The sequence below is a fragment of the Pipra filicauda genome, unplaced genomic scaffold (assembly GCF_003945595.2).
Source record: "Pipra filicauda isolate LSUMZ 115617 unplaced genomic scaffold, ASM394559v2 scaffold151_size3305965_pilon, whole genome shotgun sequence".
Taxonomy (NCBI): Eukaryota; Metazoa; Chordata; class Aves; order Passeriformes; family Pipridae; genus Pipra; species Pipra filicauda.
Window position 1 is genome coordinate 3,015,395 of NW_024104007.1, and position 21,326 is coordinate 3,036,720.

General features: G+C 48.5%; 1 protein-coding gene across 1 annotated transcript in view; it reads right to left on the reverse strand.

Moving 5' to 3' along the window:
• Positions 1-14,612: 14,612 nt before the first annotated feature.
• The window catches only part of PRKCH (protein kinase C eta), a 118,986-nt gene continuing 112,272 nt past the window's right edge, over positions 14,613-21,326 (reverse strand). The window contains exons 13-14 of the mRNA XM_027716633.2: positions 17,075-17,218; positions 14,613-15,616 (exon numbers count right to left, since the gene is read on the reverse strand). Coding sequence (XP_027572434.1) covers positions 15,470-15,616; positions 17,075-17,218 — 291 coding nt within the window. The 3' untranslated portion in view covers positions 14,613-15,469. The remainder of the gene's footprint in view (positions 15,617-17,074; positions 17,219-21,326) is intronic.

Here is a 21,326-nt window from a genome sequence, read left to right on the forward strand (position 1 = left end):
AGCCTTTACAGGAGCTTTGTGCAGGGAAACATCCAAGTGTTTTACGGCTTTGCAGCTGTATGGACCAAAGAGGAATTCGCTGGGCTACAATTATTTTCCACTGGATCTACTGGGAGCTGTAGCTGCTATTCTGTGGGGCAAATTTGGTTATGTGGTGACTTGAATTTCCTCACACGAAGAAAAACACTTCCCTGCTAGTTTATGTGTCCTAAAATATACCAAGAAGGGGAAAGTCATGCCAGATGGTGCAGAGCAGATAGCAACCCCACGGCTTGCATCCCACATTGTCCTCCCGGCTGAGTGCGCTGCCGAATAAACGGTGCTGCGGGGATGATAAGTTGGGATATCGCTTCTTGGGGAGTAAATTACTGCTTTGTGAGTGAAAGCAGCAAGGTTTGTTCATCAGATACAACTTGTTCCTGTTAGGACGGAAAAGCTCAAGCCAAGGAGCTTCTCTCCACAAAAGAGAAAATTTGCGAAGCAATTCATGCCAGGGGAGTCATTACTTTTCTGATCAAAGCGTGTTTAACATTAACAGAGGATCTCTGCATGTACAACATGCATATGCACATAAATACCATGTCTCAACCGCTGTCTAGCTCCAGGAGATGGGAAGGTGGGGCAGCAGTAAGAAAAGCTGGATTCATCCAGAGGGCACACAGGCAACTGGTTTCTGAGGAGGAAAGAAAGAAAGAAATAAAATGCTTAAAAGAGAATGCTTAGGGTGCAGAGCCACTGGCACAAGTTGCCCAGAGAAGCTGTGGCTGCCCCATCCCTGGAAGTGTTCAAAGCCAGGTTGAATGGAGCTCTAATCAACCTGGTCTAGCGGAAGGTGTTCCTGCCCATGGCAAGAGGGTTGGAATGAGATGATCTTTAAGGTCCCTTCCAAACCAAAGCATTCTGTGATTCTATGAAAACTCCAAATAAAACCAATATCAAAAAAGAAAAGAAGCCCTGAGATGTGAGAGGGATGCTCAATGCTACAGTGACAAGCTGGGTTTATCTATCCTTGTTAGAGAATATCTTTCATTAGTTCAAATTGAGAAAAGTCCTTGAAAATAAAACTGGAGTGAACTCTAAGAGCAAAGCTCACTTGGTTTGGCTTTCCAGGGTCTACTTTTGCCTGGACACACAGGGCCAGGCTCTCCAGCTGCTTCAATTCTCCTTGCCAGGGAGGGAAGACACCGCCATGTCAGGGACAAAACAAATCCCTTCAGGCCACTGCTGACCACCCTGAACCACTACTGGAAATCACCATCCCGTGAAGGTGATCCAGTGGCTCAGGCTGGTATGAGGCAGTGTGAGGAAGGCACAGAAGTGAGCCACAAATACACCCCTAGATACTCTCCAACAAGACTGAGGACCTTGTCTCCCCAGACTGTGACATCCTAGCACCTCCTATTTGTACATCCTACATCCCATAATTGCCTCGCTTGAAGCTTTAATCAGCTGGAGCATAAACACATGGGCACAGTGAACTGATGCCACAGGGAGGGAGCCTCACCCTGCTCAGGCTCCCTCATGGCTGTGTAGGGTAGCCAACACTGTGGTGTGGGACAGGGGGGAAGAGTTGTGACCTCCTGTCAGACCCAAGCCCTGAAGGCAGCTCTTGGATGCTGCTGGGGTGTGTTCATGGCTCTGGAAACATCTGCTCCACGCACCAGCCTTGGCAGTGCACAGGAATGGCTGCACCCACCTGCCATCCCCAAGGGCAGCTGGAAGCTCCCTGTGTGGTATCACCTGGGTTAGGGTCACAGCCAAAATCTGGGCCTGGTCCTGCTGGGATGGCCTGTGAACCTGAGGAGGGCAGCCATGAATCATCCTCCTGAGGACCCCATCCCTCCTGACCTGAGGAAAATGAGGCACCAGGCATGCCCAAATGCATGGTGTTTAGGCTCATTTCAGGATGAGTTGGGCCTCTGGGATGCTCTCACCTCACACCCCAGACACCAGAGCACACTGAGGAGCTTTCAGGATGCTGTGGAGGGAAGAATTGTCCTGGGAGAGATATAACTGGGGTGGGCAGGTAGCAGAAATGTGCTGAGTGCTGCAGCTAAATTGCCCTGGGACAGTGAGGCAGAGCCCTTAGTCAGCCCTGACACATGCCTAGGAAGGCAGTGGGGATACTGAGCCTGCCCAGCTCAGAGGGATGGGATGGAAACCCTGGGAGTCTGTAACCAGAGCTTGGAATGCTGGTGGGTCAGGACATGAACCCTGGTCTGCCGGGAAGTGGAAGGGTGAAATAGTAAAAAGCTCTGATAAGAAGGGCCATGTAGTCAGAACAAATATTGAGTGATTCAACAGCAGCTGACCCAGGAAGGAGCAGAGGGACCTCCTTGCAACGTTTGACTTGCTGGCTGTGATGGCGCAACAGCCTCAGATGAAGACGAGCAGCAAACCCATCAATAAGGAGGCTCCCACCATCACAGTGGCACCTGCTCAGCTGCTGCAGCCCCAAAAGCAGCCTCTGGGCTTCCTTCAGCCGAAAAGATATCTCCTCCTGTGGTAGGTGTGGGTCCCCATCCCACAGGGATGGCAGCAGTGCTCAGCACCGGCTGCCGGGCGGGACTCCAGGACTAACAGTCAGGTTGTTTGCTGCGTGTGCCGGTGGACAAACTGTGTCACAGCCCATATTACTGCACCAGGGAATGCTGCAAAAAACACAGGTTCCCTCCTAGACAAGCCTTGTAATAGGCAAACAGCCAAGAGGCAACTGAATGTCCCCACAGCCTGTGTTACTTGCTCACACAGGGCAGGTCTGCCTTTTGCCCTCATGTCACAGTGCTCACACCACCTTGGCTCCGGGCTCAGTGGCTGGGTCAGTGCCCAGCATGGCTATTGCCTTCTGTTTCCCTCCAAATCCCTGCACCAGGTAGTCAGGAGAGGGCTCTCTCTCTCTCTTTTCCCTTGGGATGCACTGGGAGGTATCACACAATGGTCCACATATGGCTTTGCTGGGCTTAGGCTTTGGAAAGCCAGTGGTGTTTTAGGTCATAGGAAGGCTTTCCATCACCATCACCAGGAACACAGGCCTGGAGCCAGGCTAAGCACCCCCCTTCAGAAATTCAGACCTCTTGAATAAGACCTAGAGCTGCAATGGAAGAAAACAAACAGGAAAATACCAACCCAACCCCAGCATCTCCCAAAACCGTGACCCAGAGTTTACTTCTGAAAATCCAGGCTCACACTCCATATCTAACCCACAGGTGTGCTTCCTGTTGGCTCCACCCTCTTACTCCTGGCACAGCCGTTGTTTCACAATACCCTCTCTGGCAAAGAAATCTTCACCTTTCTAAGCAGATGCCAGCTGGGGGTCTCTGATGTGCAGGACCCCCACACATTCAGCCCCTTTGCTCTTGGATATCACAGATGGGCCATGGCTCAGAGAAAGGCTGGTGGGACACCTCTGGTGCCTACAGAAAACCAGCAAAGTTCAGGGGGAAAAACAGCCAGCAAAAAGGGTGGTGGATCATATGGACCCCCACACCCTGACATGTTGGAGACTGAGGAGGTTCCTTGGTTTCACACATGCTCCCTGCACCCTTCCCACCCATTGTGCCAGTGCAGGTGGCTGGGAGAGCCCAGCAGAGAGGTCCTGGAGTGGGGCTGGGCTGAACACCCAGTGGGGCTGAGAGGTGCTCTGACAGAGCAACGTGGGGAAGAGTTTGAAAAACTCCCTGTGCTGAGAGTGCCTGTCTCCTACCACGGGAAAAGGTGAGCACCTCTGGCCCTGCTATGATGCTGAGCGATGGGAAGCACCCGCCCTCCCCACTGGTGATGGAGGGGGCTCTGGCCATGCCATCACCAAAGCTGGCATTCAAGCCCATGGCAACACTGCTCATACAGCATGGACCCACAGCAAAGACATCCCTACCCAGATGGGCAAATCTGTGCTTATTTACACTGCTTTCAAGTGCAGACTAAGCACAGGAGTAGCTCGGCAAGCTGGGCAAATAACAACAAACAACCCCCCCAAAACAAAACACAGGCACAAATAGTGATAAAAATCAACTTTTCACAGGTCACATTTATACTTTCTCCTTGGTACAATGCTGCTCATCCCCAAACAAGGACCTGAAATGGCACTGGAGGGTCACAAATCTGCAAAAACACAAAAGGAAGAGATTAAATGAGACAATCACGTAGGTATGGAGTGAAGCATGTCTGAGGGCTCGCATGGCTGAACATGGATTTGCAAAGACTTGTCCAGTGATTGACCAACCTGCAAGTGCGGAGGTGCAGAGAGTGTGATCTGCTAATCAGACTAGATGGAAAGTCCCTCCAACATCTGCAGTCATTGCCTAAGAATTAGGGGGGGGGAAATCAAGCAGAGGATTTTACCTGCTCTGGAGAGCACAGTTCATGGGACAAAAATGCTCCCCCATCAGCATAAGTGAAATATCGTTGGGGTTAGAGCAGCCATCACTGACTGCACTTCCTGTGCTGGCGATGCTGCTGCAGCTTTGTGGCTGAGGTTCATCCCTGCTGCTCCACCCCTCCTCCTCCCACCCCACTGTACCTCCCCAGCCACCCTTGGCAGCTTTGCCAGTGAAAAGGGAGAGCAGTGAGTGGGTCATGCTGTGAGTCCAGGAATGTGTTACCAACACACCGGTCTGCACATGTGGAGCACCTCTCCTGTGAGCACAGGCTGAGAGAGTTGGGGCTGTTCAGCCTGGAGAAGCAAAGCCTCCAGGGAGACCTTAGAGCCCCTTCCAGTACCTAAAGGGGCTACAAGAGAGCTGGAGAGGGACTTTGGACGCGGGCATGTAGTGATAGGACATGGGGGAATAGCTTCAAACTGAAAGAGGGGATGTTTAGGTTGGATATTGGGAAGAAATTCTTCACTGGGAGGGTGGCGAGGCCCTGGCACAGGTTGCCCAGAGAAGCTGTGGATGTCCCATCCCTGGAAGTGTCCAAGGCCAGGTTGGAGGGGGCTTGAAGCAACCTGGTCTAGTGGAAGGTGCCCCTGACCTTGGCAGGAGGGTGGAATTAGATGATCTTTAAGGCACCTTCCAACACAAAACATTTTACCACTCTATGATTCTATGAAAACATGAAATGTTTGTCACAGGCTTCTTGCTACAGCTGCTTGCTGCTCAATCAAAATTCTCTGCTCCACCTACAGCACCCATGGAATAGCAGCTAACCAAACACTGAGGACTTGACAAGAAAGCCAATAGCTCTGGCAGCCCCCCCAAAGCCCAGTGAAGAGCTGCTGCCATGTTACACACCACCCTGACCACCCAGTGCTGGTTCTGGCCACCATGGACACTTTCCCTGCTCGCCCTGGCTCCAGTGGTGCAAGAGCCATGGTTCATTGCATCATCCTTGCTCCACCCCTCTGGGGCAGGTCTCCATCAGCCCCAAAACTGGCAACGCTTGCCCCATCTCCAATAAAATACCCAGTGTTTCAAATCATTTTCTGGTCCCAGGGCATGCCAAGGTTGAGACCTTTCCCAGTTCTGGGTGAGCAGCACCAGTTCCTGGTGCTCTCTTGAGACAGGGAACCCCACCTCCAAGCCCTCCATGCCAGCTCCTGCCTGCCTGCAAAGACTTGCCCTGGAGGGATGGAGTTGATGGGTTTAGAAGTGCCAGGAAATAGCTCTTATGGGCACATATTCAGCTTTACCATTGCAGGGAAGACAGCTTTACTCAGATTCCTGGGAGACCAGAAATGAAGGCAGAAATGGAGCAATTAGCCTCTCAAGAAAGGATGGAGAGGAGAAGGTTTAAGGGCAGGGCTGCTGTTTCTCAGCCCCAATCCTACCAGAGCTCAAGCAGCGTTTGGATAACGCTCTTAGGCACATAGTGTGATTCTTGAGGTTGTCCTGTGCAGGGCCAGGAGTTGGACTTTGATGATCCTTGTGGGTCCCTTCCAACTCAGGATATTCTATGATTTTATGAAAGTGGGACCTGGGTACTCCCAGGAATGCCTCGGTAATACTGTGAGAGAGAAGCTGCTCCAAAAAAGTAGCTGCCCTTGGACTGGAGAGCACACAGAGACACTGCACTCCCTTCTCCCCGGGCATCCCCTGCCTTTCTCCTGAGCTGGGAGGCACTGGAAAGCTCCCTGTTCTCCTGACCACCTGCAGCAGGGTGGCTTGTGGCTCTGCCATCAGCCTGACACAGCAAAGTCCTAAAAGCAAATTCAAATGCCCTTCATATTAAAATAAAGTCACAGGAGCTTTTGGCCTGAGGGATCCATGAACTCTGTGGTGAAGGGGCTGGTATTGGAGTTGGCTGAGGACCTTGGACACCACCTGTGTCTCAGGGCACATGGAGGGAGGGAGTGAAGCCATCACTGGGCATCACTGTAACACACCCACAATTTTTTAGGCCTTCCTTTGTGGGCTTTTCTATTTTTGACCTTCTGCCTAATCGCATAAGCTGCTTTCCAGAGTAACTACAGCATTTGCAGCTTTCATTGACTTCCTCTGAAAACATGAGTGAGGATTGCCAGGAGGGAGATGACAGAGCCATGCTTGCTTGGACATGGTTTATTCACCTGGATAGTTCATGGGCTTCAAATAATGCCAGACAGGCAGCTGGGCAAGTGAAGGGCTCGCAATGCCCAGCTGGCATCTTGCAACTCAGAAGCAAAGTATGCAAAGAGTTGTTTGTTTACAACTCTCTCCACACAGCAGAGGCTGAACTAGAAAGCCAAATCCACCCTCCACTCCACGATAAACAGTGGGTGTTGGGTTTTAAGGAGCATCACACCGTGACCTCGATGGCCCATTTTATGTGTGGTGGCATGGAAGGGAGCCCAAAGGTGAAAAGGCTTAATTAGTAATACTCGAAGCTGATTATCATGGCCCATATATAGGGTGACCTGCATCTACTATCACTTAGCATGGTAATGACTAAGTACAGTATGTGGTTTAAATATCTCCCTAACGCTAAAGCTAAATACATCTATAGCCCTAACCCTCTAATTGACTGATTCTAAATATGATAGATTAGCTTTCCATCTCATTATATGTATCTAATCAGGGGATGAGTGACCCTTGGATACTTCGTTTTTCATCTCTACTGTCCTACAACAGCAACTAAAAGAAAATCACTTCTCAGGTTTGTTGCAGGCTTATCTTGTACCCTATCTTGGAAAGCTGCTGGAGTCACTTCACGTTGATCATAAAAACAAGCTGCAGAATCCTGCTTTTATGTGGATACCAAGATTTAGACATGTAGGTTTAACCTCTGTGACCTTTTCCTGATGACCTTAAATCGTCGTGGGGCTCTTGCTGCCTGTGGTCATCACTCTGTAAACAACTGGCTCAGGGGCAGCAGTGCCCAGTGGGAAAGGCTGAGAGAAAGGAGCAGGGAAGGCTCTTGGCACAAACAACAGCTTAGGCTTAAATCACCCTTTCTCAAGTAGGATGCTTATTTACATATTGTCTAAATAAGGGTGGTCCTGTGGAGAGCCAGGAGAGATCAGGACTCCATGATCCTTGGGGGTCCCTCCAACTCAGGATATTCCATGATTCTATTCTTAAAAGAAGTTTCCTGATTCCAATTCCAGCTGTACAGGTGCTTTTCCCCCCGCATTGCTCAAGCCCAGCTGTGAGGTCCTGCACACCAGGCAGGCTCCAATCCCTCAGGAGCTGCTCACCACGGCCCCAGCCTGAGTGCACAGGTGGGTGGAGGACTAGGGCAAAGTCCCTGAGTGACCTCATGTGCCTCTTCCAGCCCAGCTGAGCACTAATAAGCTTGCTGCATTAAGGCTTTCACTCCAGGCCTGGGTAGCTCCAGGCAACTCCTTGCTCCTGCTTTGTCTCTGCCTAGGAACCAGTCTCCAAAGCAGGATGCTACGGGCCACCTGCCTGGTGTTGAAATCCAGGTGCTGCTGGGGGCTCCAAAGCCATTTGTTAGTGCTCAGGAGTCCCTGGGACACACTCGTGCTCCACCAAAACTGAGAGACACCTACATGAGGTCACCCTCAAAATTTGGCCACCACAGACAGGCTCCCTGGTACCTCCCTCTGGCCCAGGAGACACATCCCCTCTTGCTGGGAGGAGAGACCATCAATCCATTCCTCCCAGTCCCTCTGCCTAGGCCTGGCTAAACAGGACAGAAAGGGAGGTCAATGGCTTTATGCACAAGATACTTTCAGAGGAACTGAGGATCACCCACGTCTAACAAACCTCCACTGCCAGCACAGCCAGGGGTGCTGTGTTTCCCTCTATGTTTAACACAATACAGAGGCCATGGAGCCAAAACAAAGGCTGGATACCTTTACAGTCACACTGGCTGGTCCAGGCAACACCAACACATCTGTATGTAGGCACAGAGTAATTGACCATGGGGAGATGAGCCATGGTATAATTTTGTCATTTTCCACTCAAGCGTCCAGGGCACTGATTGCAGTTTGGGGATTTTCCATGTCAGACAAATTACCAGACTCCACCAAAATAGCTGAGAGACAACCCCGTTTTGGGTTACAACATCTTCACCAGATGGGCACCAGCAGAACTCCCCTCTGTGTGTGCAGGAGACTTGGGGCCATGGTAAATTGGTGCAGTGGAAGGAAAATTAAAGGAGTCAGGGTAACAGATGAGAGAAGGCATCCCGAGCTGGCAGGGGAAACTCTTGCTCATTGTAAGCAAAAACAAAAGAGCCTTCAGTTGCCAGGGTGTAATTTAGACACAGGCTCTACGTGGCAATTTCCATAGGTCTGCAGGGAGCCCTGGTAAAACTTGGGGATGAAGGTTCCCACAAGTGGAGGGATTTTGTTAAAGTCCAGGCCTAGCTGAGCATACTTAAAGGTCACTCTTGCCTTTTTCCCTCCAGTTAAAACTGAGTTTTAAGCTACAGAGATTAGCATTTGAAAGAGAATGTTATCCTGTGACAGAAGGCTCACCTGACCCGTTTCCTTAGGCAGCTGGAGGCAGGTTTTCCCCACTGACCAGGGAGGTGGCAGAAGCACTGAGCTGAACAAAACCACTACCCTTGGAGAAAGGGCTGGAGATGAGGGAGAATAAAGGGTCTGAGGAGTGGCAAGCAGAAAGGCTGCCCCAAGGAGAGCTACATGTCCAGGTATGTCTATCAGGTAACAATAACTTAAGCTCAAGTCCCCAGAGTGCGTTCACAGAGCTTGAAAATAATGGTGACTCAGCTCCAGTTGAAATACTCACCTGTAATACTGACATCCTGCCTTGAGTCAGAAGGTTTCAGCTACTGATGGTACTGCCTTTGCTCCAAGTTTGGGAGACACCAACATCCCAGAAGCTAGAGGAAACACTGGCCAGAGTCATTTAAAAACCCAACAACGCATTTCTTGGAGTGAAAGCGACACTGAGTCACAGTTCTGAAGAAAAATGTGGTTAGCACCAATCTCTAACAAAACCCTTAACATCCCATTTCTTTTAGACTGCATTTGGGAAAAGAAAGCCACACTTTTCTGCAGGAGGTGTCTCCGGGCAGCAGAACAAGCCTGTCATGATGAGGAGGTTTGAAACTGCTTCCTGTCTGAGTCTAGAAGCAGATAAGATGGAAATACATAGAACTGCCTCTTACTCCCAGCCCAACCACAGCACACCTTGGCCAGTCTCCAAAAGGGCTCATTAACAACCCTTGCAATGTTCCTATCCTGGCAGATGTGGTGGCTATAGTGGTGGTGATGCAGCTGTTGCAGTGGCTTGAAGATCTGGAGATCTTGTTCCTAGAATCAAGTGAACTAAAGGTGAAACAGGTTCCCTTTAAGAAGAAACACAGTTTCAGTTGTCACTGTTGTAGAAAAACTGAGCCTGACCCCAGTCCACATTGAACTTTTGAAAATGAGAGACCAGGTGATGAATAAACCCCTCATTTGAAGGAGGGGGAAGGAGGCCCTGGAGAAACTGAGTCATTAGTTTTGAGCAATCCTGAACTCACTGTTAAAATCTCTCAGCTCCACTTATATAAGACCTGTTGCCAACAACAGCCGTGGGAGCTCAGAGCTGGGGCGGGAGAGCCGACTCTGTGGGCAAGTTAAAACTGTTTCAGGGCTAAAACCTTCACACCAACATGTTACCTGTGAGAGCCCACGCAGAGAAGACTTTGTCTTTGTCTGACCAAAGCTCATTTCAAGTTTCCTTCTTGAGATGAAAGGGTCTGGGGATGTTCCTCGGCATTTCTGCCCAGCAGCCTTTTGCCAACTCCCACCATCCCTGAGACCTGTGGTCCCCAAGTCTCCTTGATCACACCTGCCTTCGCCAGTGTGGATGGGGCGGAGATGAAAGGACGACTCTTGCCTTCATAAGTTACCTGCATGTGGCCTGAGGCCCTTCTAAAATATACTGCACCCTCTCAGTCACAACCCAGAGTCGTGACCCCATTTCTTAGAGGACACCCTCCTGCCCCCTCTCTTTTCTAGCTTCTACTACAAAGTGTGAGAGGGGAGACAGCCTGGCCTTCTCCCACAGCTTCCAGTCATATATAGGGATGTCACTGGGACACTGGTTGTACCAAAGTCCCCACCAGGACCAGAAGACACCCAGGTAGCTGAACACCAACACTACTCCCTTTCTTCCACGCTTTTTGACCTCCTGCTCTTCCTTCAGGCTTGGCTGCATCAGCAGGACACTTCCAGAGGATGGCAGCCCGAGAGGTGATGCCAAGCACTGTGACCGGGGGAAGCAGGATGGGCTGCAGAAGGCAAAAGGTGACAGGCTTGTGCAAGGCCTGATGCACGAGTCCAGAAATGCTGCTGGACAAGCCCGACACACAGCCACTGTACAGCACCTAAATGCCCTCCCTAGCCTTCCTCTTCTTTCTTCACTCCCGTGCCTCCTGAGGGCCGCATGTCCTGTTTTGTGGGTTTTGAGATAGCGAGGCAAGGGACCACACTGTGGTGACTGTACATAAAGAATAGGAAGAGAAAAATACTTAAACCCCATGCCCTCTGTTCTCACAGTTTTATCACCCATCTCTTGGTGTTTTCTATTTTCCTCCATGCTCCAATGCCTGGTTTCATATCAATTCACAGACCCCTGCTTTCATCTAATAAAATTATAATTACATGACATTCCAGGTCCTGTTGATGTGGAGAAGTGCAAGTCAGGATCCAAAATATTCATAATACAGATGTTAAAAAAAAAAAAAGAAAAGAAAAGAAAGAAAGGAGAGGACTTTGACATTTATTATTTTGGAAAGCTCATGGTTCCTGAGTGAGCCGTGATTTTCAGACAACCTGACTCATCATTTCTGCATGCTTTGGTTTGGCAGCCCTGTATATATTTAGTAATACAAACCCTGACTTGCAGCTTCCAATGAGAATCCTAATGGCATGATAAGACAGATTTTCATCTCATTCACGTCATTTCCAAATATCAGGACATTTACTTAGCAGGAAGAGTTGTAAATGCTGTGAAATGGTCTCCCTGGGGAGAAGCAGAGACCTTCTGGCTACACGCTTGAGCAGCTGAGCAAACCAAGGGGGAGCAGGCAGCAGTGAACAGCTCTTTACTTTCTGGCCAAAGGACAGAGCAGATGATCCCAGACACGTTTTCCTCTTCATTGCTTCTGGCTCTGGGCATCGCTAATCGAGTCCTCATACCACAGCCACTGGAGCCTCTCTCAAATCCAACTGGAGAAAGAGCAGCTTCCGCAGGAGGAGCACACAGCTCCAAGGGAAAATACTGCTGCAAACCATATAGGACTTCACAAGGAGTGAGGAACCTGTGCCAGTCCTTGTGAATGCATTCAAAGCATCCTCAGCCAGCAGTCAGAATTGCATTTTTTACTTTAAAAACCCTTAGGCAGTGGGAGTCTGTGGGATTTTTTTTTCCATTGCCTATCAAGCAGCGGTATTAAAAATGATGTCTTTGGCAGCATAGCCAGCCTGAGTAGACGTGAGATGATTTTCATCTATTCATCCTGGACCATCTGCTTCTTACCATCAACTTTCAAAGGCCTCGAAGGAGACGTAGGCCACTGAATTTTACAGCTAAATTTCACGTACCTCTTTGAAAATGAAAGGATTGCACAGAACACAAATTTAGAGACATCAAAGGGATCTTCTCTTTTCATGCAAGCACTAAAAGCAGTGCAAAGGGAACTAATTACAATTTGCTCAATTGCCAGATTTCACACTGGAGCGAATACAAGCATTTTATGCTTTAAACCTTACAAACCCATGGCTGCCAGCTTAATATACTTCTAAAGCCAGGACCAAATTAATAGACTAAAACCATCTTGCATCCACCACTGAGGCAAGCAACAAAGCCAAAACAGTTGGCAGGGTAGCTAATGGAAAACTTCTTTTTTGTATTCCTGCTTTTTTTCTCCCTTTTTTTTTTTTTGATAAATCAGTATTTATTCACATATCAAATGCCAATGCAAACACTAATTCAGCTTTTTCAAAAGCAAAACTATTGCATAGATACTTTTTATTGAGCTGATCTTCATCCCTGCTGCTGACAGAGTCTGAGGAAACATGATTGAAATGGCAGCTCCTCATAAAAAGCATGAGAAAGTTCAGGGATGTTGGCCAAATGTGGCTGACTCAGGATCTGCTGACTCGAGCAGCTCAAATCATTACAGAGACATGTGAGTTCCAGGCAGGCAATGAAGGGGAAGAGATGCCCTAAATTATAAAGGAAGATCCAGGGGAAATTGTGAAAACCAAGAAAACTCCTGCATAGCAGAACCTTCGGCTTCTAAGTCCATCCACAGACCTGCCCATGAGTTTGCAGTGAAAATGATGGTAAGGTGGAGTGACCCTGACACCACTTGAAATCTATGAAAAGTAAAGCTGGGGAAGAAACTCCCTTTGGCATTTCATTTCCATCAAGCCAAGTCCTGGGCCAAAGCAAGTACTGGCTGGCCAGAGCAGGAGCTTTTCCCGCTCCCCAGGGCAGCCTTAGACACCATTTTATATCCTCCAGACATCTACAAACTTTCTGATTTACAGTTCTCAACAATCCCAACAGAGCACCTACAGAGGTGATTTAGTTTCCACTCCCCAAGCTTTCAGGATGCAGATTAGCGGGTATTGATATGATATGACATGATATGATATTCCCACACCAATAAAGGCCTCCAGAGGTGACTACTGCACATTCTTCAGTGGTGTAAATACTCAGATCCTGGGGCCATGGAGATGGGATCACATTTTGATGCTGAAGGCAACATGTGGCACTAGCTTCTCCAGCAGGACATGATTCCATAAGCCAGAAGCCCCAAGGAATAACACAAGCAATGAAACCCTAGGGTGATAACATTGTGCTGGCAAAAAAAGGTAACAAAAAAAGAACTTACTGTTCTCCAGCACTGATCTCTAAGGAAGGATGGATTGTTCATAATCCTTGACAGTGGGAGAGTCAGAAAGCCATCAACACAGTATTCACAGACAGTTTTGGGGCTCCCACTCTCAGCGTCCAGCTTTGCTGCATGCACTTACCCCTTGCCAAGCAAACACTGCTGCAGTCCTAACACCGGGAAAACAAGTGGGAAAGGGAGTGAGGAGTTGCCCAAGGTCATGTCTGCACCAGGTGGGTGAACACCATGCATAATTCACATGTGAATAACATGCCACAAGTGGGCCCCTCATGCAAATGCATCCATCCCTGTACTGCTTCCTCCTATATGGGAAAACAATTCAAGCTAGCCTGCATGACTGGATCTCGGATCATTTTTCAAGGTATTCGCTCTTCTTTCTCCTGCTTATATGACACAACTGTTTTTCCTCCTCTCTTGCCCCACTTTGAAGGAGCTGGGTATCTATAGACCACCAAAGGGATGGGCTGCAATGTGGCCACAGGATGCTCATGGAAGGGAAGGGAGATCAGAGGATGAAGCTGTGCTTACGCGACAGAGGAGATGCAGGAAAGAAAGAGGGAGAACTGGGGTAACACACAAGCACAAAGGCATGAATAGTCCAAGGGTAACTGACCCCGTGCCCCACCTGTCAGACAGTTCAGTGATGCTTTAGGGGTAGAAGTAAAAGGTAGGTCTCAGCTTTGATTTCTTATTTCCAACTTGGTTTCAGAGGAGATGAGCACGTACATACTGGGGGGTCTGTGCTGTAATGGGGGTTAATTTCCTTGCCAAAGGCTTCTGCTCTCCTACACCACCTCCACAGCTGCAGTGGTGCCAGGTCTGCACAGAACTGCCCCTCTCTGCTGCACCTCACCCTTCTCTCAAGTTATAGCTTGTGAGTAGCCCTATACAAACATCATTAGTTTTGCAAGAGGTTAGAAATCCTTTTCATTCTCCAGCAATTCATATCTGCCCAAGGAAGAGGCTATAAACCTGTCATACAGCTTCAAGCCCATCAAGGAGTGCAAAGGTGTGCCAAGGAGCTACAGAAAAATCATCCAGCTTCCAGGAGAGCAGGGAAAGCACAGATCCATCTCCCAGAGCATCTGGTTTCTACAACCTGCACTGAAAAAATCATCTCAGTCTGCTTGTACTCGAGGCCACAACCGATAAGAAGTGCCCTGTGAGTAACAAGCCCTTAAACCCAAACCAAACCAAGTCACCCTGTATCTTCGATAAGGTTTATCGTTCTCAAGGGAGAAAAGTTGTCCTTTTGTGTTACCTGTTGGTTGACACCTCTGCTTTCAAGCAGTTTGCCAGCTCTGTGGCTCCCATTGCAATAATGCTACAAATAATTTAAGTGCTACCACTTTGGATCAAAATTTTAATGAGGCACTAAACCCACAAAAGGGGCTCTGTATAGCATAATTAAATAGAATAGGCCTAAATAAACAGTAAGGTTTTACAAGTTACATTATAGTTGAAAACAGCTGGGAGGCAAAGAAAGGAGCATTGAAGATGCATGATGTAAAAAGGCATTTCACAGAATGCAAACACTAAAACTTTTCATATCGCACAAACAGTAAAACACTACGAGCACATGACTTCCCTTTGATTTGGAAGAATCTGTGTGGGGCACAGGGCATTTGTTTTTTTCCTTCTGCAAGTCAGCACAATGAAATATTTCACATGGGAACCCAAACAGTGGCAAAGAGAGGCATTTGTCCTTCGGAAAGAAATAAATACTGCAGAAACAGGTAAAGTCAGTAGGAACATCTGGTTCAGTCAGGCCATGGGATGTTGGATCACGCCTCCAAAACGCTGGACAGTGCTGGGACTCCTCAAAATAGTCTTGCAAACAATCAGAATTGCAACAAGTCTATTTGGCTCAGAGCTGCAAGACACTTGTTTCATGCTCACGCCGACTCCTCGAACCCACTGCAAGCAGTGACATTCAGGCTGAGCCAACCAGCTCAGCATTCAGTGCTCTGTCTGCATCAGCTATTTACAATATCATGTTTATTCCACCTCTGTCAATATTTGATCCAAGAGCTGCATAAGTCCTACAAACAGGAAGGTTTCAATTTCACATTAAGGTAACACTGACAGTGGTGCTGCTGTATCGTGTAAGTCAGTGCATTTTTACTCCTTGAGAATGAAATTACTGGTAAACTTGGCTTTCATTTCATTTCCCCCCAGTCCTCTTGGCAGCCTTTCTCCAGAGCCGTAGCTATTGCTGCAGTTCTGGGCTGGTAAAAGAAAAGTTTCTAAATTCATCTTGGTTTATCATCGGAAGAATCCCTTCTTCAATGGGAGTCAGGATGGGCTCTTCTTTTATAAAATCTGGATCAAAGTTGCTCACGTCATCTTTGGATTTCTGTCAAATGGAAAAGACAAAGGAAAGAGATGTCAAAAGTATGTATCATCTGCCTGATGATCTGCTCTGCACCTTTAGTCCTGAGTGCATTGAACCACTACCTACATAACCGAGGCTGAGCTGACTGAGAGCTGTTTTTGGGGTTGGACTGGGAGCAGTGCACAGCCTTTTCGAGCCTCTGCAGGTTTCTGACCGGGAACCTACTCTCAGATTTAACTGGCACTGCCTCGGGGGTGTTCCCTGCCCAGACATGGCAGGACAGGGCACATAAATCAGTCCCTTCCCTCAAATGGCAGCACAGACCCAGACATTTGAAGCAGTTATCAGCTCTGTTATGACTCTACACAGTCCCCCCTTATCTGCAGAGCATCTCAGCTGGGTTTTGGGGAGGGGGTGGGAGGACACTCCTCTGTGTGCCAGCCATTAAACTTGCACAATGATGAATTACTGGGCCGTGGGAAGACAAATGGCTCGCCTCCAGGTGCTGGATTCCTTGCTGTGTACCACAAAGTGGGACTGTTTAGAATACACACACACAAACTGGGTTTGTGGCACATTTTCATGAGGCACGTGTTTTTCCTGCATCCAGAACAAGATGTTTTATTGACACTGAAGTTCAATAAAATTTATTGACACTGAAGTCTAATGTTCCCAGATCCTGTTCAGCTCACGGTGGACTGAGCAGGCTCTCTTAGCCTTTGATTTGGGTCAAGGAACAACTCAGGAGTCTGCTGTCGAGCTGTCACACCTCCCCTGAGATCCTGATCCTGCACCTGATGATGATGGAGCAGGACCGGGTGGACCATTGCCACTAGGAGCTTGCAGAGTGACCACAGCATGAGACAAACCATTCCAGGCAACAATTCCAACAAGGAAGCCACAGAGACCATCTTGGAAAGGCTGTCCATGGAGAGCACCACTCTTCTCTCACAGAGTACCCTTAGGGTTTTGTAGCAGCACTGGGGAAAGGGACAGCACCACGTCCCCTGCAGCCTCTCTGCCATTTGAACCACTCAGCTGACAGTGGCCTGAGCAGGGAGCACTGTGCTTGGTGCTGAACAGACAGAGAGAAACAAGGGAGAGACAGCCCCGTTGTGAAGGGTTAGGTGGAGTGAGCAGGATGAGGACTACTTACCTTGTTTTATCTTTGGGGCAAGGCAAAGGGTGGTCAGGTGCCTAATCTGCTGCAGTGTTTTAACAAACCTGCACCTTTTCACTGAGCTGCCTTTGAAAATATGGCATGGACTGGAAAAGCAACCTGCACAACATCAAGTGGCCAACCAGCAGCCAAGCCAGGACCAGAGATCTCACCTCCCTGCTCCTGGGCCAGGCCTTGTGTGTCAAGGTTGCCCTTCCTTCGCCTCCTTTCCTGTCTCATGGGAATAAATGTGCTTATAGAGCCAAAAAGAGGAAAAAAACCCCAGGAATCCCTTTCCCCCACCCCTCCTTGCCACATACAATTCGGGGCCTGAACGGTGGCTCCATCTGGCGCTGGTTCAGCAGGTCCCAGTCCAGGTCTTTGAAGTAGGGGTGCCGCAGGATCGCGCTCTCGCCGCCCAGCCCGGGGCTGCCCAGGCGCATGGTGGGGTTCTTGGTCATGAACTGCAAAACAGAAAGGGCTGTTTGTTTCCTCCCATCCGGCACGGCCACGGGAGAGGGACCTATTAGCAGCTGCACAAAAGCTTGTCCTCAGCTTTCCTGTTGAACCCAGTTGCTGGCCAGACTTCTCAGTGTCGCTGTGCTGGAACCACATGCAAGGAACTTGACTCACTCTCCAGAGGAAGAAGTCGGGGTGTATTTCTGCTTGGCCCTTTTTCTTTTTGTGAAATCCTTTATTACCACAATAAGAAAAGAAAGTTGAATTGCATCATTAGCAACATTACAAATGTTGCCCAGTGGGTTTGGTCGTTACTTGTTTCTGTATTAATTTCTCAGGATTACGAGCTCGCCCTCAAACTCTGCTCACCGGCCAGCCAGGCTTTGGCCTGGAATCAGTCCTGAGCTGTGCCTTTTTCCTAAATCTCAGCCTGCTGAAGCACTGCCAGATGCCTATGCTTTCCTTCCTGTCACCTCAGGAAACAGAGGAAAATGGGCAAGGCGCTGGCTTTTAGGGCCCCCCCGACCCTGAGCAGACGAGAGCAGGCAGGCGACCGTCTCCTCCCTCACTGGTGAAACACTAATAGAGGATTTCATTTTGTAGCATTTTTATTCTGCTACCAGTGAAAAGAAATCTCAAACCCCAGCCAAAGTGCCCTGACTTGCCAGGGAGCAATGAGGAAAGCTGTATATCACGCAGACAGTGCGAGAGGGGCCCCGTGGGTGCCCTTCAGGTCCCAATGAGAATGATGAAGTGTGAGTGCTGTAGATATTTCTTACAGGAGAGGAGGAGAATCCTTTCTCCAGGAAGGAAAAGAGTCTGGCTGGCTTGTTAATTTAGGATTATAGTTCTTAAAAGTTCAGTAATAAACAATCTTTCCCCTTCCTTCGAATATTTCTAATTCGCTAGAGAAACCAGGTTATGTTTAAACTGGGAAAATAGCTGCTTTTATTTGCCTATTGAAACAGGAGCATAAAGCAAGCTCCACTCCGGTGGAGGTGTCCAGACGATTTCCTGGAAGATGAAAGAGCATTATGTTTAGCAAATAGCTGAACCAGCCAAACCAGACAATCGGTCACTGTTTCAGGAGTGGCCAAGTCTGCTGCATCTCAGCAATGGGGAAATGAAAAGAAGGGGAGGTGCAGTGAGAGACCAGCTTCATTCTGACTGCAGGAGCTTTTTGCAAGGTACAAATTCTCCTAGGATGAGTGGATAAAAGGTCTAGTCATTCCCTACCTAGAAAGAAGACAGGGAGGAGAAAAACAACTGCCTGATTTACAGAATTCTCCCCAATACTCCATTCTGAGGGAGCTTCAGAGCCAAAGCAGATGGGGCATCTGCAGCTGAGACCTCACAGGACCCCAAAATCTGCTGACATCAGCACAAGCTCCACAGATCCAGCCTGATCTCCTGAGCCCTTCAAGGACATGTGCTGCCACAGGATTCCCTACAGCAGAACCTTTTCCCAGTATTCCACCCAAAATATTAGTAGAAAGAGCTGCAGAGTGCACCCAGACTTATAAGAGGAGTCACTAGGACTGCACAAGGAGCAAAGCACCCATGGCTTTCCACAGCTGGGCTCTTCCCATGCTTCTCTGGACTCTTCAGCCCTCAGTGATGCAGCATTTCCAGGGTTAGGCTCAAGGACAAGCAGAACTTCTGTGTCTCCCCAGCCCTTTCAGCCTGTTCTTCTCCTTTCTACCAGCAGAATCCCAACACAATTTGTTTCCCAAGAGACTGCCCCAAAATTTCTGTGGGATACTGATCTCCAGACACAGCTTGGTTTCCAAACAAGAAATGGGTCAAGCCAAAATCTCTCAGAGACCTGGTTCAGACAAGCCTTTGCAAGCCTTGAACTAGACTTCTTTGGTTTGCAAAACAGGCCAGAAACCTCCTGGCAGCCCTGTCTTTCTCTAGAAATTCCTTGCCCATCTTCTTTGTCCCCAGAGATGGATATCTGCACCTCACCAACTCTTATTTGCATTGCTGGAACACCTAGAAAGCACAAACAAGATCAGAGCTTGCTGGTGCTGGGAGTGGTACAGACCAAAACAGCCCAAAAAGACATGAAAAAAAAATGGAGAAAAGAGCTGGGAATAAGTCAAATGTCTCCTGGCTCCCGCCCTACTGCCGCCTCCATTACACCAGGAACCTTCTGCTAAATGTGGAGAGGGAAAAAATAATCATGAAAGCAAATAATCTCTGAAAAGGACTGGCAATACACTTTGCTTGGGTTCCCATTCATCCCCAACCATATAAGACCAAAACCTGAACCCGACTGCCCATTCCCAGACCAGTTCAGAGACCTGGGACATAGAAGTGTGTTTACATTCCTATTTACTTGATTTATTCCGCATGATGCCAAAACTGCACCAAGTGAAGGCATCCAATGCAACAACCCAAGAGCCAACATAAACGCATTCCTGGCTGCTTAAAACACCCTTCTTGCTAGGACAATGAGGATTAGGCAAAGGCTATGCCTTGAGGTGGTCTGTTTTGGCCTCTGAAAAAGTAAAACAACATTCAAACCAAAATGATTGTCCAAATTCGACTGGCTAGCTCTGGTTTGTGTATTGGACCTAGAGATTGGGAAACCTCAGCTGGGAAACTCTGGGCACCATCTACACCACAAGGGGTGCCCAAAGGAGGCAGGAGGAGAGGAAAGGACTCAAATTCACTCTCTGCTGGAACATGTTCCCCTGGTTGGCTGCTGAAAGCGATATCAGGTTGCCAAAAAACCCTCTCAATTATTGCTTACCTCTGACAGGAGAGAGCTGACCTATGGAACACCCAATCAAGCACCCTCTTCCTCTGCAAGGCAAGAGCTCAGTGCTGCTGCCTCTCTGGCTCTGTGAAAACAGGGCTGTGAAGCACAAAGGGCAGCACCATAAACCACTCTGGACAGGCTTCCCCAAGCTTGTTTCCCAGGTACTTGAAGTGCCTAATTCAGGCTAGCAGGGCATTGAAAGTGAATATAAATCAGGCACTCTACAAAGTGTATCAACATAACATGAGGAGGCCCCCCTTTCATGGCAGTCAAACTCACACTGGTTTGCTTCAGCAAAAGGACAGGATATGGAACAGGTATATGGAACAGATATTCCAGAGACACTGTGGATGCCCCATCCCTGGAAGTGTTCAAGGTCAGGTTGGACAGAGCTCAGAGCAACCTGATCTAGTAGAAGGTATCCCTGCCCATGGCAGGGGGTTGGAACTTGATGGTCTTTAAGGTCCCTTCCAACTCAAACCATTCTGTGATTCTCTGATACCATTTCAGAGCACAGTTGGTCCCTTACCATTAACTTACAGCCCTGACAAATGCATTGAACGCTGTGCTGAGACCCTGCAACTGCACCTACACATGGGAACTGGAACTGAAAACGTTGCCTTTGCACAGCATCACGTGGTAGGTGAAACACAGCCCTGCACTCTGGCAGCTGCAGCACCCTGGCAGGTTACTCCCCTGTGGATGTACAAACACCTCTGCAACCCAGGGCTGTGATGGAAAACAAGAGATTGGCCATTGCTGCTCCTCCCTTATGCAAAATTTCTTGGTGAATTTTGGAGTGGCAGGTCCATTACAGCCTGGTGAAGGGGTCTCTTCTCTGGGAAGAGACTCCAATCTTTATTTGGCAGTTGGACTGAAAAGCAGGAGTGCAAACAATGACTAACAGAGACAGTGCTGATGCTCTGCACTGGAACAGTTACCTGCCTCACTGCAAAAGGTATATAAAATGAAAAAATGAAATTTTTGAATAATTAACACTCTTCAACACCATTTGAATTCACCAGAAATTATTGCACTGACATAGAAATGGATGATGTTTTAGTTTGTGTTGTTTAGTACTCAGGAAAAACCAAAAGACTCCAATGACCTCTCAAAGGCTTAAAAGCCCATGAATTCTCCCTCTCTGCCCTAGGCAGTACTGACACTTCTCTACTGCAATAGGGCAGCACCTGACAGCCCTGTCTCATGCTGTCTCTGCTGTCTGATGGCACCTCTAACTCAGGATTTCTGAAGAACATAATCATGAGCTCAGCCTTCACCTCTGAAAGAAGTAGCTGGAGCCCATACCCCTGTCCTGAACCATGTAAGAGGCACTTGTGCAGCAG